This window comes from Protopterus annectens, chromosome 9.part0 (genome assembly GCF_019279795.1).
Source record: "Protopterus annectens isolate FY-2018-M chromosome 9.part0, PAN1.0, whole genome shotgun sequence".
Taxonomy (NCBI): domain Eukaryota; kingdom Metazoa; phylum Chordata; order Ceratodontiformes; family Protopteridae; genus Protopterus; species Protopterus annectens.
In genome coordinates this window covers 185,377,781-185,394,586 of record NC_056743.1, presented here as the reverse complement: position 1 = coordinate 185,394,586, position 16,806 = coordinate 185,377,781, and the positions used below count along the sequence as shown (strand labels likewise).

The 16,806-nt window shown below is 37.9% G+C and overlaps 1 protein-coding gene across 1 annotated transcript in view; it reads left to right on the top strand.

The window, feature by feature from the left end:
• Nucleotides 1–16,806, top strand: part of LOC122810508 (polypeptide N-acetylgalactosaminyltransferase 18) — a 1,713,820-nt gene that overhangs the window by 1,432,575 nt on the left and 264,439 nt on the right. The window contains exon 9 of the mRNA XM_044082090.1: nt 15,664–15,759. Coding sequence (XP_043938025.1) covers nt 15,664–15,759 — 96 coding nt within the window. The remainder of the gene's footprint in view (nt 1–15,663; nt 15,760–16,806) is intronic.

The following is a 16,806-nucleotide window of genomic DNA, read 5'->3' as shown; positions in this document are numbered from 1 at the left end:
GCCATCGAGGATAGTGTATGGAGATGCTCCAGTTACACCATCTGAAATGCAGTTATTTAGGTAAAAAATAGGCCAAATTCTCTGGGTCAACAGGTAAAGTAGACTGGATGACATAACTGATGCTTCAGTTTTGCATCCAGCATAGAACAGACAATTGCATAGGGTATTGAGACCAACAATATGTTTAGCAAAATTAGCACTAAAGTTTAAATACTGGAGAAGGACACAGTCCCAAAAACTGGTTGACTTCAGTGATAATTTTTATGGAAACCTACATAATGGTGACAGTAAATGGGGAACTTTGATAGCACTGATGGGAGAACAAGGAAAATTCTTCTCCTTTGCCTTGTACTCAGGATTAAAACAGTGGTGCAGCATACCCTTGCAGGAGAAACTTCTGACATTTCAGAGAGATACAACAATGTACTATTTTTATCTGCCCTCTATTCTGAGCCCAAAGACTGGTACCATTCAGATAAAGTGTGTTGCAGATAATTATTCATTCTTAGAGGTAGTTAAGTCTGCAGTCCCTGTCACAGGGAAAACGTTTCTCCTGATAATCAGCAGAACAAATTAATTCATTCAAAGCCACAGAGTTCATAATATCCTATGGGCAACTGCAAAAAGCAGCTTGCAGACTACTTTACTGAAACAAAGGCATCAGCCCGGGGTTTCTAAAAACAACTGATGAAGGAATGTGGAATACTTGACTATTCAATCTCTGTACAAAACATTAACATATTTCCTTAAAGGAAGATGGGGAGATCAATTCTGCAGTTAGTTCTTTTGTTTGCACCTTTAATTGCTTTATAAGATTTTTATTTTTGCATGTGTTATTTTTGTGATTGTTTTACGACAGTTTTGGGAATAGTTTTGCATTTCAGGTAATGCTTTGAATTTCTGGCAATGAATATGTCTATTTCTGTAGTTTAGACTGTGACCCGTGTGAGTGTATATATCTCAGTGGTATCAGCACAAGTTGGATATTTAAAAGAGTAAGAGCCATATATCTTGAAAGCTTGCTTAGTTTGTTAAAGCCTTTTTTTTTTTTTTTTTTTTTTTTTTTTTTTAATCTTCTGAAATTGTTTTCTATTCAGGACCTCATTACTAGTCTTATGCTTTTGAATTTTGCAGTTGTCTCCAACATTCTTATTGGGCTGTGTCACCATCTTGGCTTAGCCAAGAGCAATACAGCAGAGAGACACAATGGAATCAAGTAAACAGTTAACTTGAGCCTCAGCTCCACGGTACAGTGGAATAAAGACCCAACCGTACTCCAGATGACCTCTGTTTGACTAGCAGCACAGATGCTCATTGGATCTGATGAAGGATACTAGAAGTGATCAGTTGATTCCAGTCACCCTTTCTGCACCTTGGATGGCAGTCTTGACAACACATGCAGAAATTCAGGTGTAATACTGAAGCAGGAGGTAAAGCCTAGCATTCCTTTGTGCTAATCCAGAGGTTATACAAGTGCAGAAGAGTGCATATACCTCCTGAGGTAGCTGTAGTGGAGATTGCACAGCAGCTGCAGGGGTGGGGATAAAATAGTCCACAGGATTGTTGAGCTCCCAAACACTTGAATCTCACTTTCACTGGAGAAAAAAAAATCTGTGGAGGGGTCTTGTCAGGACCGAGCAAAGAATGAGGCTATTGGGTACAGGATGTGGAACCAAAGAGTGATCCTGCTGACTGCAAATTATAAAAAAAAAAATAAAAAAAAAAAAGACCATTAACTTTATGGTCTGAATCAGCAGATCCCAGTTAGGATGAGCTTATGTCAGCGCATTGTGCCCCCCCCCCCATTAAGAAGAAAATTTAATGGAGAATATTGATGTTCAACGTTTGCTGTTGTCTTTCATTTTTATTTATTTGTAATGCCGGGGCTCACAGTTACAATCGTCAGAATTGCAATAGGGAGCCTAATAATCAACATACATGTGATGCCCAGCTTTTCTGAAACAGAGCAAATTTATAGTCACTCTGCTTCAGGGATAGTGTGGAACTTAACATGCCAGTGTGTCTTCCTTTCAGATGGTGTTATCTCCTTTTCTCTAGGCATCTTAGAACTCTAACATCCATTGTTGCATTCGGAGCCTTTTAATGAAATTGTATTTCCCTCTGAGTTTAACCAAATGTTCATATTTCTAGATCTATATGCGTTACCAGAGAAGGTTAAATGCAAAATATTCAGCACAAATTTATCTTTACATTTACAACATTCATTCGGTGTTAGGTCTTAAGGTGAATGTTGTAATTCACAATGTTTGTGTCTTTCGGCTTTTCCCGGTTAGGGGTCGCCACAGCGGAACTCCGGTCCGCTAATGATTGGCAGTAGATTTTTTACGTGCTGGCTTGCCGGGCCTAATGCACAACCTTCAACAAAGGAACGCCCATTCACGCATTGTAATTCACAATAAACAGTATAAATCTTCTTTGTAATGATTTGTGCAATACATCAAAACCACTCAAGCTATAGACATAATGCTAGTAGTGTCTTAATCAGTAAACTGTGAGCTTTCATGTCAGGCTAACCAAGGTTGTCTCTGTTGCTTGCTTGCTGAGATATTTAGAGAAGTATGAAATTCATGGCAATATAAACAAAGACTAAATGAGCAACATTTAATATGTAAGAACCAAAGTACCAACAGCAAATTCCACAGCAGAGAAACGACAGGCTGCAGCAAACTGTAGTTTGAAGTCTTTTAATAACCTTTAAAATCCAAAGAACATCAAATATCTCAAGCGCTTTCGCCTGGTTCCTCCCAGGCTTTATCAAGATGAACCAAAGTACCTCTTCTACTTGTCTTCTCAAGAAAGTGTGTATTGGTATTCCAAAGACAACCGAGTGCTTTTGTCCCACAGTAACAAACTATCAAAGCGGTTATCAACATCACACTGAAACCTAAGACTCGGTCGTGTGATCAGCAATAGCCAATCAAAACCAGCAAGTAAAATTAGCATGCAGAAAACTTTAAAGTAATAAAATACTTAAATGAGATTGGGTGTGTACCACTGTATATACATATGCCTATCTGTAGTTAATATTCCAGAGATTTTAGTTTCATGACTAGCAATATGGAAACATTGTCATTGATTCCTGGAAACTTTGTGGCATTAAGTCTGAGTAGCCACAAGTCTGAAGTTCCAGGGAACCTCCCCTTTTAGACATGTTTGTTTTGCTAATCACAAAATACACAAACTTCTTGCAGTTTGGGCAGATAAGAGAATGCTTAAATGGTGTACTGTTAACATTCCCCTTCTTAATATTTCCAACATGGTTATAAATCCTTTCTTTGTGTTTTCCCAATATAGTACGCATCACAAGAAAGATTTTGTGAGAGGTATACTACTGCTCTTGTATTGCAGTTGCATCTACCAGGGCAAGGGATTGTCTTCTAGTAGGTTTTAAATGATAAATTTTTTTGTGCCATAAATATACCTAAATTGTCTGCATACACACACACACACATATATACTGATGTTCGGTTCCAATCCACAATTATGACTATAATATTTTTTCATTTTGTTGGTTCTAATTACTTCTAAATAACACTTAGGTTTTCAGTACCCTTCAGTTCTTCTTCAGCTTTACTTTTCAATGCTACAGGTATTTTTATGGTTGATTATATCACTGACACTTCATCAGGCTCTATCTTTGTATTATATTTTCCTAGCAGGCTTCCTAAACTTTTGATGAAACCAGTGTAAAGTTGAAAGATATTAGTGCTATGGGTTAGCACAATATCAGAGATGTTTCTCTGACATTGTAAAAAATTCCCTGCACATGAGCTCTGTAACTAATTTTGAATACATTCAGTGTTTTCTTTTACACTTATTTTTATCATTCCATGCTTCCATTAAAGCATCCAACCCACTATATTAGGACAACTCACTTTTTTAAGAACAATTATTTGAAAAAGAAGATGACATTTCTTTTTATCTGACATTTCAGTCATTTTTGACCGATTGTGCCACCTTGATTGATAAACTAGGTTCACAATATGGATCTACCATTGACTTGCATGCCAAACATGTACAGCATTATTTGAACGTATTTCTAGAAAGATAGTGCATTCCACACCAGTCTGTAATTTAAATTCTGTATTCTATCTAGAAGTATCAGTATTTCTTTCCAGAAGTCAGCCTTGTACTGAAGTTTCACTGCTTTTGGCACCTCCAGGCTTCATTTTAGTTTAGTTTAGTTATACTTTAACAAGGTTAGTACCAATAGGCTAATAGCCTGTTTTTATGGGAGACCCAAGGTGGTCTTTATACTAGTGGGGGAAATTTGGCCAGGGCATCAGGGAATGTCCCCTATTCTTTTTCTTCAGGTGCCATGGGATCTTTTATATCAATCTGAGCTCTCTCTAATTCAGGCAGATGAGACCTTAGTTCAGCAAATCATCCAAAGGACAACATAGTCAGGCATGCAACACCTCCCTTATGCTACACTGCCGTGTCAGAAATTGATCTACCTACTGCAAGAATGGAGCCCACAGCCTTCTGCACCAAAGGTGAATGTGCAACTTGTTGCACCAATGACGCTTTCTTTTCAAATTTCTATTGAATAACATGTAAACACTGTTATCCATATGCATGTTATTTCTCATGCACATTTTAAAAATGTCCTTTTCTAGTACATATTCTTCAAGCTTGATTAAGAGCTGGGCAAATTTACTGTCATGTTTACAGCCATGCCTACTGCAAACCTGAATTTCAAAGAAGCATTCTTTTCTTCATTATAAGTCAATGACTCATACATTTTCTACCAGTTACTTTTACAGCTTATACTGCTCCTTTTTCATTTTACCTTATTTGCATTTATTTTACATACATTACTTTTATATTTAATACTTATATGCGTGTACTAATAATCTCAATTGCATTGCTCACAGCAGCAGATTTTGATAAAGCTAGGTCTGTCTCTTTCAATAGCTAGTCCCTTAATTCATTATTTTGTTCTGTTCAAGTGAGAAACACAGGCAGCTATAATTTCTTCAGGATTTTGTGCTTTAGTAAACAACAGATGTCTAATAAATGGAGATTTCTTTCTGAGACATGATAATAACAAGATTTATTTCCTAATGTTGCTAATTTGCCTTTATCTTCCTCAAGAAAAGCAACCGAGTTAAATACTTTTAAGTCATATTCACCAGCAACATGCCCAGATATTGCACACTGAATCTCTTTGAGCTTTGCAGCTAATACACTTGCATGGAGAAATAAATAAAAGTTCTGGAGATACGACTTGTTGTTTTTTGCCAAATTCCTTCTTGAAACAGTTTTCTTCATGGTTGTGCAGAGCTGTATTCCCATTGAGAACTGTGCATGTACAACTCAATGCACAGACTGTAGATAGCAAATATATGCCTTCAGACTTTCAGATGCATTTCTTCAGTTTTGTCACATATTTCTGAGATCTGGCACCATGTCATATCAAAGGACTAAATAAATAATATACACAGACAGAATATATGGTTTAAACCCTCTTAGGTTTACATTGAAATCAGTTCTCTGAAACTTAAATTAATTAAAAAAAAAAAAACATGATCACTGTAAGTAGATCATAGTTATTTACAGGCCTGTGCAGGTAGGTGCCCTGTCTAACTTGTATTACGAAAGAAGTCCATTCATGTATGAAATTTGCTATAATCAGTAGATATGGCATCTGTAACTCAATCCTTATTATATGACACCTTTTAGCCTTATTTGCATACTACAGTTACATATGCTTCTTAGCTATGTACAAATGTAATGGAGTAATACCTGTAATATGGTAGTGTGTCTCACAGTTTAGTGCAAATGATTAAGGCAGTGAGCTTCTAGTGATCATCTTGTTGTCTTGGGTTTGATTCCCTTAGACTCTACTTGCCTGTTTTGTGACTCTGACAAAGTCTTTTAAACAGAAAGTACTCCCTTACCACTGCTGAAAAGCGATACCAAATGCCTATTTATTTTACTTGGTTAAAATAAATATTTTTGTATAAGCTATGCCATGGGCTGTATTTTTACAGGAACTACCAACTCTTTTGAGTTTGGCTTTGAGCTAAGCATATACAGCACATTTCTTCTAATTTGCAGTCAAAACAGCTATTATCCAACATTTCTATCGAAGATGAAAGACTCTCTCTTGTCAAGACAGTCTAGTTCGGGTTTGGAGATTTCATTGACTGGATAAATGATGACTCTGATCAGTTTTGTACACAACTATTGCAGATTATGGAGGATTTTAGCTTCATTCAGGTCTGCTTATTTATGTTCCATATATGAAGACACACAAACTTGATCTTGCTGCTATGGCTGTCCATTACTGAACTTGGGGGGAGGGGTTAATCACCTCTGTCATCTAAATACTATTTAGTTATTTATTTTGTTTATTTATTTATGCTTTGTTTTAAGAATTCCTCCTTGCTGGTACCCAATGAGAAAGAACAACAAGCAACAAATCTTACATATTCTTTTCAATCTCACTATTTATATAGAATGGTCATAATTCACAGTTTTATACAATTATCCTTTGCAAATCACATTCCTCTTAACACTTCTGTATTCTCTATATTCGAGATAAAAATATTAATTAGGTATTATACCTCAGTCATTACTCATAATGACACTCAGCACTCCATTTCTTTTTTAGCTAAAATATTTATTTATTTATTTTATTTTACATTTGTTAACCGGGAAAAAATCCGACTGGATACAATGTCCTTTTTCAGCGGAGGCCCGGGGAGAAAAGCTCCATCATTATACAAAATACAGACATTTCCAAAGTTATAAAATTACAGAGAGTGAAAAAGTCAAAAGTCAAACAAACAATCAGATTGCAAAATTCATTTGTTAACAATGCATATAAGGAAATAGGAAAAAAAATGATGACAATGGAGAATTCAAGTAGATAATAGAGACTAGGAAATGTCAGTCAGGAGGTGAGCATTGGCAGAGCCAGTGCTTCTGATAGTGGTGAAACAGTTGTTTCTTGAAATGGGGTAGAGAGTTAGAGGAAAGAATACTGGTGGGAAGAGAGTTCCAGACTTTTCCAACGGCGTTTGGAAAGCTCCAGTATTATAAGCTTTGACCATCTTTATGAGTGGTCTGTTCGCAGAACGTAGACTGTTAAGATTAGAGTATGGAAGGACTAGGTTCTGAAGTGAAGGACAATTGTCGGGGTTTTTGAGAATTTTATGTACCTCAGTGAGTTGGGTAACTCTAACAAGGTTGGGGAGTTCAATCCATTTTAGGTTTTTTAGGTTGGTGCAATGATGGGTCCTGTATGGAGTTCCTGCTGCAAATCTAGCTATATGATTATATGAGCTGGATAGTTTATCAAGTATGGTTTTGTTAAGATTGGTGAATATTGCAGATGAATAAAGAAGGGTGGAGAGCAAATGTGTTCGGGCAATGGTGACTTTAGCACTTGGTGTTAGGAAGTTTTTAATTCTATACAGCGATCCTAATTTTTTGTTTACTGTTTTGATGGACAGGTTGATATGCATGTCGAATTTCAGTTTATTATCAATAGTAACTCCTAGCAATTTCGTGTGGGGGTCTGGGGAGATGATAGTACCATTTTTGGATGTTAGAGACATCAATAAGATGATTTTTATGAGTTGGTTGAAAGATTAATAATTTAGTTTTTTTAGGATTTAGGATTAACTGTCGTCCTAATAGCCAGTTTTCGACTTTGGTGAAGCAGTTTTGGGTTTTAGTTAGTAGTCTGTCTGGAGATGTATCTGAACAAACCAGTGTTGAGTCATCCGCATATTGGATACAGGTGGCCTCGGGAATGACTGTATGGAGGTCATTAATGAAGACCGAGAAAAGAAGTGGCCCCAAAATGGACCCTTGAGGGACCCCAATGGTATTTGGTAGTAAAGTGGAGAGTATTCTGCCACAATACTGCTTGTTTCCTGTCTGAGAGGTAGGCTTTAAACCAGTCTAGTGTCAAGTTATCCAGGTAGAGATTTTTTAAGGTTTCCATGAGTAGTTGATGGTTGACCATATCAAATGCTTTTGATAGGTCTAGAAATAAGGCAGAGGACACTTTCTTGTCATTACGGTTATGGTTTATTGTGTCAGTGAAGGAGAGAAGGGCAGTTGTGGTACTGTGTTTGGGTCTGAAACCATGCTGGGAGTTGGCTAGGAGGTTGTTATGGATAAGATAGTGGAGTAGCTGTTTGTGCGTACATCTTTCCATAATTTTGGCTAATGGGGACATTAACGCTATGGGTCTATAATTAGATAATTCAGTGGATGTCCCTCCTTTATGGAGTGGTATAACATGGGATATTTTCCATAAAGTTGGTACTACTGACTCCGAGAAAGTTCGATTAATGAGGATAGAAACTGGATAGGCTATAACATCTGCAGCTTTTTGAAGGTATTCTGCTGGGAGTAGATCTGCAGAGGGGGTAGATGGCTTAAGTTTCTGTAAAAAGGGCTCTTATTGAAGATGTAGGGACACTTTTTAGGAAGAAGGTCTTTAAGGGTTGTGGTAATGTATCCATGATTGGTTGGTTGCAAGAGGATAGTTGGTTGGCTAGGGTTTTGATAATGTTTGTAAAGAACATATTGAAGGTATTGGCTATTTCAATGGGGTCTTTATCCATTGCTGTTTCAGGAGTTGGAGTGGATGATTTACCTGGGTGGAGAAGGTTATTCAAGCCTGCCCAGAATTTCTGAGGGTTATTATGGTGCTTATTCTGTAATAAACAATAAAAGTTTTTTTTGTCTGCTACTATGGCTTTTTTCGTTGCATTTCTTAGTTGTTGGAATTTTGTACAGTGTTACATTCATAAACAGTAACAATATACAAATTTTGATTGACACCTTTCCATCTAGTATTTTAAAAGGACAAAATTCAAGTATTGTGACATCATATATTTCTGATTTTGCATTATCTTGCCCCAGTGCTGCTTGCTAAATCCTGAAGGTTCCTTGAACATACACCATGGTACCAAACAGAAACATATTTATTCCAGGACTTTGTTGCAGCTAATCTACTCTTGACTGATTCAGTCAGTGTAACTAGATCAGTATTCAATTTCCTGATAAAATCCTTTTAGCCATAGTCATTAAAATAACAAAACTACTTTTTTTAATGCATGCCATAATCACATCTTAGTAAAATATTATTCTAGTTATTTCTATATTGTATATGAAACTCTATTTGCCAATTTAGTAAAGGTATCAATTTAATTTAGGACAAGATGTCCCAAATAAGAGAATGAACTGGCAGCTCACCCTAGTGTCATGTTTAATCATAGCCTCACCTCAGGCTTCGTGCCCACTGAATGGTGCACAGCTACAGTTATCCCACTCCACAAGGGGGGATCCACATTGGATCCTGGGAGCTACTGTCCCATCAGTCTGACAAGCCTGATCTGCAAGGCCATGGAACGTATTATCATGGAACTTATAAACAAAGACATTGGCAACCTTCAAACACTGGACCCCACCCAGTTTGGGTTTGTAAAAGGCTGATCGTGTCTGCTGAACCTGACTGACATCTTCGAATCAGTCTCCAGAGCCGTGGTGAGGGTAAGACAAGTCCACACAGCCTATCTGGACCTCGACAAGGCCTTCAACACCATCCCCCACTCTGAAATCATAGATAAACTTACTACGCTGGGCATAAATCCCTACGTCACTTGATGGGTTGCCAACTGGCTTACTGACAGAACCTACACTGTAAAGGTAGCCGACTCCAAATCCACCTCTAGACAAGTGGAGTACCTCAGGGTTCAGTCCTGGGACCGCTCTTGTTTGGCATCTACTTCTCTGAAGTACAGGCCAACACTAAAGGAGTCTGGCTAACAAAGTTCACAGATGACTGCAAACTGGGAGCCATTATTGAATCCCCAAATGATGTGGCTATTCTACAAAATGGCCTTACAGAAACAGTATTTTGAGCCATGGGCTCAAGCTCAATGCCAAGAAGTGTATAGTTATCCCCTTTGGGGAAAAACCATGTACCCATGAATTAACACATAGTTGGCAGTACACTAAACACCGAAAGTGGACTTAAGAACACAGGTGGACAGTGGTCTCACCTTCGATAGCCACACCACCACAACAGTCATTAAATCCTTCTATGTGGCACATCTCATCACTAAGGGCTTTTCATCTACAAAAAGGAGGTCATTATACCACTGTACTCATCCCTCATTAGACCCATCATAGAGTACAATGCCCCATTTGGTATGTACCTCACAAGACATCTGTAACAACTGGAAAGGCCATAGAAACACCTCACTAAAAGAATCACTGGCCTAAAGCAGATGCCTTATGCTAACAGACTAAAAAAACTCCAGCTATACTCTGTCGCATATTGTCTACTCAAAGGTGATCTCTGCTTAACATACAAGGCCATGTCAAACCCAGAGCTGTTGGACATACTACACTTAAATCCCAATCCATCAGAGCCACACGCTCCAGGGACCTAAGCCTTGTCATTACAATGAAAAAAACATGCTGAAGGGATAGGTTCCTGACCCAGAGACTGCCCATACATGTCATGCAGAGCACTTCCTTGACCCTCTTCAATAGGAACCTTCACGACTGGATGGGAGATAGGAAATTTACCCAGGGAAGCACGTCAGTTACTGCTTGACAGGGGTCCAGGGGAGTAAATATTGTGAGAAGAAATAGCCAGGGAATTCTTATGGCTAGGCTTGTACAGGCCATAGGGCCGATAGCCTAGTATCAACCTATGAACTCTCCATTACACCAGAATTGCATCTCCCACCAACTGTATCCACATTTCTTCCATTTTACTTGGCCTCTGCTGAATGTACAATGCATTTGTGCAAACATCGTGATACAGATATCCATGTTGTGTCTTTCGGCTTTTCCCGGTTAGGGGTCGCCACAGTGGAACTCCAGTCCGCTAATGATTGGCAGTAGATTTGTACGTGCCGAGTTGCCAGCTCTGACGCACAACCTTCAATGAAGGTACGCCCATTCACACATGTCTCCACACAGAAGACACTCTAGCTGAGAATCGAACAGGACAACGTTATACTGTGAGGCGACAACGCTACTGCATACTGTAACAATTGGCATATCCAGAGCCACGTGCCATCAATTCTCATTACATCCAATCCCTCCACTACTACTAAAATGTTTACTAAACCATTAATTTTTAAAACCTCATAGGGTGGACTCAAGGCCTTTTGATCAATAAAATGTATCTCTATCTTTTAATAATAATGATATCAGATTGTGTTTAGAGTATTTAACAGTTTAGTAAGCTCCATTTGTCTTGTGTCACCACTAGTCCTCAACATTCTACTTGTAAGACATTATTTAAGCTACATTGTTGTTGCTCTTGAGCCCTTGTTGTCCAATTACTGGCATAAATGCTACTAGACAGGACGTATCTTTCCATCATATTAATCTCATCTCACCTGACATACCAACATTGCTCTATTCCAGATGTTAAATTAGATTCAACCACCAGTGCACCCTGGCTTCATAATCACATTTCTGAAGGTCATATCAGCTTTCTCTTAACATAAAATGCTTATTGAGGCTCCTTCCTAGTTACAAAATAAGACCTTACAGTCAACCAGACAAGCAGATGAGTATTAAAATTTGTTGTAAATGAAAGTTTCCTTCATTTAGATTTGTGCAAAAGCATCAGTAATAAGTACAACAATATAAGTTGCAATGCATTATTGTAATGAAAGGGACTGGCCCCAGGGCCAAATCTGGCCTTCGATGCAACACCATTCGTCCCCCAGACAGCAACGAAAAATTAAAAAAAAAAAAGTGAAACAATGCTATACCTTACTCCAGTCATGCAAACTTTCCAGCACATGCTTACTCACCTAATTGACTGCAGATGCACACACCTCTAATTTTAGCTGCAGAAGTAGCTATTCTTTGTTGTTTATAAATGACAGTCTGTAAACAGTAGTAACTTTTTGCAAGAGTTTGTAATAAGTCATGGCTGCAAGCCAGAATAAAGCTAAGTGCAAAGTTGATGTAGAAATCAGGCAATTTCATGACTGCTGTCTTAAGTAAAAATGCCAGTCACCTGTACCTATTGTTAACTTGTAATGACTTGTTATGTTTTTAGGTGGCCCGCAGATGCACTAAGAATCCGTGTAGTGGTCCTCCCCACAAAAAGGTTGTGCACCACTGGTCTAAGCACATTTATGTCTCCATCTGTATACAGAATTAATCTCTCACAGGAACCATTTACCTTCCTACCATCTCTCTACCTATTATTAATCATGTTTTGAAAACACTAAGGAATGTTTTCTGGGAAAAAAAAGACTGAAAACCATACAGTAACAGAGAAAATAATGTAAAACCTGAACTTTCTGATTCAGCTCTAATCCTGCAAATGTTGTAAACACCCATTGGTTTTATGTAATGAATCTTCACTATACTAAACAGGCAAATCCCAAAATACTTGCAAATGGAATATTGCATTAGCAACTAGTAATGCCCGACAGATTGGGCACTGCTGGAGAAATAACAGTCCACCCAAGGGTGTTATAAGGACAGACTCCATAGAAGGATGGCTTTCTATTCCAGAAAATACTGACTCAATCATAACTAGTAAAGTGACATCTTTGTCAAATCTCTGCAATCCATTGCCAAGTTTAACCCCTGGCAACAATTTTCTATAGTTTCTACATACTCTTCCCACACAGACTGTCTTCAATAACATGTCTCATAAGAATCTCAAAACATTTCTGTAATACTTAATGGCTCTATATACATTATAAGTCGGCTTTCTTAGGCCTGCTGGTATACGTCCAGATCTACCCTGCTTCAGTCTTATCACTGCTGCCCTCTTACAAAATATTTATCCTCGAGGGAGTGCCTCAAAAATTATATTTAGTATCCAGTAATGATTCAACTTCCTGATTTACCATTTGCCCAGTCCCCATTCATAATCATTATCATATGTTTTGAAGCATCAACAATACCAGTCAGTTTATTCTTCCTTTTTTCTACATTTGGTTACTGTACTTAACATCTCTCTTAAGATCATCTTTTAATCTTTTCCAAACAAATGCTGTGAAGATTCAGCCCATTTTTGAAATATGACTGATTATACAGCAGTCTGTGCACCCATTCAACACATATGCTATCTTTATTTATTGACATTTGATTACCAGGAAAGGCCAACTGGGTAGAAGCCCATTTTCATTGGAGGCCCAGGGAGAATAGCTCCAAAATCTTTAACACTGTCATCTGGATCTAAGGTTTCACCTCTGGGTGGCTAGCCCTGCATTGGTAGTTCTTCCACACCACACACTCGTGTGCACACACACCTATGGCCAATTTAGAGTGTCCAGTCCACCTAGTGCATGTCTTTGGAATGGGGGAAGAAACCAGAGCACCTGGAGGAAATCCATGTTAATATAGGGAGGACAGGCAGACTCTACTCAGAAGGCACCCCAGCTGAGAATCAAACCGGGCAACCTCCTCCTGTGAGGCAGTAACACTATCGGCTGTGCAACTGGTCAAGTAGAAAGCCTTGCAGTATATGTCAGGTGATATCTCATTATTCAGAGATAGTGCCACCAGAATTTTAATAACTGTTAAATCTACAGTGGATATAAAAAGTTTACATACCCCTGTTAAAATGCCAGGTTTTTGTGATATAAAAAATGAGACCACACTAAATCAATTCAAACCTTTTCCTACCTTTAATGTGACCTATAACCTGTACAACTCAAATGAAAAACAAACAAGTCTGTTAGGGGAAAAAATATAAAAAACATACAATATGCTGTTTGCAAAAGTGTGCACATTTCTTAAACTAATACTTTGTTGTGTGTGCACACCCTTCAACTAATACTTTGTTGAAGCAGCTTTTGATTTAATTACAGCATTTAGTCTTCTTGGGTAGGAGTCTATCAGCATGGCACATCTTGACTTGGCAGCGTTTGCCTACTTTTCCTTGCAAAAGCACTCCAAACTGTCAGATTGTGAGGGCATCTCTTGTGCACAGTCCTCTTCAGGCCACCCCACTGATTTTCTATTGGATTTAGGTCTGGGCTCTGGCTGGGCCATTCCAAAACTTTAATTTTCTTCTGATGAAGCCATTCTTTTGTTGATTTGGATGTATGCTTGGTGTCATTGTCATGTTGAAAGGTGAAGTTCCGCTTCATCTTTCTAGCAGGTCCCTCAAGGTTTTGGGCCAAAAGTGACTGGTATTTGGATCTGTTCATCATTCCCTCCACCTTGACTAAAGCTCCAGTTCCAACTGAAGAAAAGAAACCCCAAAGCATGGTAATGCTTCACCGTGGGGATGGTGTTCTTTTGGTGATGCAAAGTGTTGTTTTTGCGCCAAAAGTACCTTTTGGAGTTGTGGCCAAAAAGTTCAACCTTGGTCTCATCAGACCATAATACATTTTCCCACATGCTTTTGGGAGACAATGTATTGTTTTGCTAGTTTTAGCCAGGCCTGGATGTTTTTCTGTGTAAGAAAAGGCTTCCATCTTGCAAATCTACCCTATAGTCCAGACATATGGAGAACACTGGAGATTGTCAAATGTAGTACACAAGCAGTACTTGCCAGGAATTCTTGCATCTCCTTCAGGGCTACTGTAGGTCTTCTGACAAATCTCCCTGACCATTTTTCATCTTGTCTTTTCATTAATTTTGGAGGGATGTCCAGTTCTTTGCATCATCACTGTTGTCCTGTATTTTCTCCACTTTTTGATGACCATCTTCACTGTGTTCCATGGTATATCCAATGCTGTGGGAAATTTTTTTGTGCCCTTCTTCTGACTGATACCCTTCAACAATGAGATCATTTGATGCTTTGTATGCTCTCTGCAAACCACAGCATTGCTGTAGCAGGCAACTGAGTAAATGCCAGGAAAATCCTACTGAACTTTATTTGGGGATAATCAGTCTCTTTAATTGATGGCAGGTGTGTACCCAAGAAGACTGAATGCTATAATTTAATCAAAAGGTGCTTCAACAAAGTGTTAGTTTAAGGGTGTGCACACTTAATGCAGCCAGCATATTGTACGTTTTTCATTTTTTTATATTTTTTTCCCCTAACAGATGTTTGTTTTTCAATTGAATTGTACAGTTTATAGGTCGCATTAAAGGTGGGAAAGGTTTTGAAATTATTTATTGTGGTCTCATTTTTTGCATCACAAAAACCTGGCATTTTAACAGGGGTGTGTAAACTTTTGATATCCACTGTATTTTCTTGATAAGAGACATTTGTTTGTCCTTTAGCACTGCATACTTTATTTTTTGCACTCATTTCATTATTCGCTAAGTATCTATCAAATGGAATATTTTTTTGTATTTTAGTAATATGCTAAATAGTTGTGTATCTGTTCAGTTGCAAAAAACTTTAACAAGTTAAGTGGTAAATATATTTAATGTCACTGTCTTGTTTAGTGATACTGTCCAAAGTTAAACTATAAAATATTCTGCATTTAGGATGGTTCTTGTTAATGTAGAAGTTGCTTGCAGATGACTACACCAAAGAATCAAAATTTCATTCAAGATATTATTGTAATTAAGTCCATGATAAATATTTATGTTCAGAGTCTGACTATACTTAAAATTTAAATGGTTTCTGCCTGTCTTGTAGCCTATGTACGTACCTGAATTGTGAAAAGGTATTTATACTGTTCTATTAAATGTGGTTTTTTTTTTCTTTTTTTATTCTAGTTGCAGAATTCTCTAAAAAGTGATTTGTGCCTTGATCAGGGACCAGACACTGACAATATTCCAATTATGTACATCTGCCATGGAATGACACCTCAGGTTAGTATAACTAATGACTTGGTTATGTTGCAGTTCTGCTTTGCTATCCACTATTAACAAGTTGCCTAATTATGCCTTTAATTGCTATTCATGTAACAGTGTCTCCTTCAAAGTAATCACAGTTATATTAATTAAAACATCTCTTACAATATGTGTTTCTTTTTAATTAGAAATTTAACAAAACTAGATGAATGCTTGTGCATAATTAGTGGATGCAGTCTGATAAGTGCCAGTGATTGATTGGAGATTAGTTTTCATTTGCTAGGGTTTATTTTGTGACAGTGTGTTGTTCAGCTTGACAGAAACGTATGTTTAAGTCAAAATAGCTTAATGGGCTGTTTTCATTCATTTCTGCCCCCCCGCAGTACCTTAGTAATGGGTACTAACTCTAACCTTAATGGTGTCCCTTTCCCCAAGCCTACCCCTACACCTTGCATTAATAAAAAACTTGCCCATTTCACTGCCACTATACAAGATATACTTGGACACACAAACACTACCGTGTCTATCCCCTTACCTAAGCCCTTACACTAACCCTAAAATATGCACACATACACACAAACATACAATACCTATACCCTGACCCCAACCCTAACTCACTAACACACGTACAAAAACTCTAATCCTTTCCAGCCCCACTCAGATGTCTTGATGAAACACCATTGACATATGGACCACTCAGCTATCCGTACCATCAGAATTAAACACCACTTCTGAATTTGTCAACCAAATGGACATGCAGCAAAACAGTGGGTCCATAAAGATAGATAGAGAGACAGAGATAGATAGATATAGTTATGGATATAGATACACTTCAGTGAGTTAGCTAAATGGAACGTGCTGTCTGGTAGACTGAAGCTGTTGGAAATCATTACATTTCAAACACCAGCTATAGAGATATTATGGGAAAACGGTAAACAAAATAATAATAATAATAAAAACAATAGTAATGATAATACAGTAATTGCCTTAGAGCCGGAATAATTCTAATGATCAGGAAAGTATGTATTTAAGGGATGCAAATTAAGAATGTTTTGTCAGTCATCA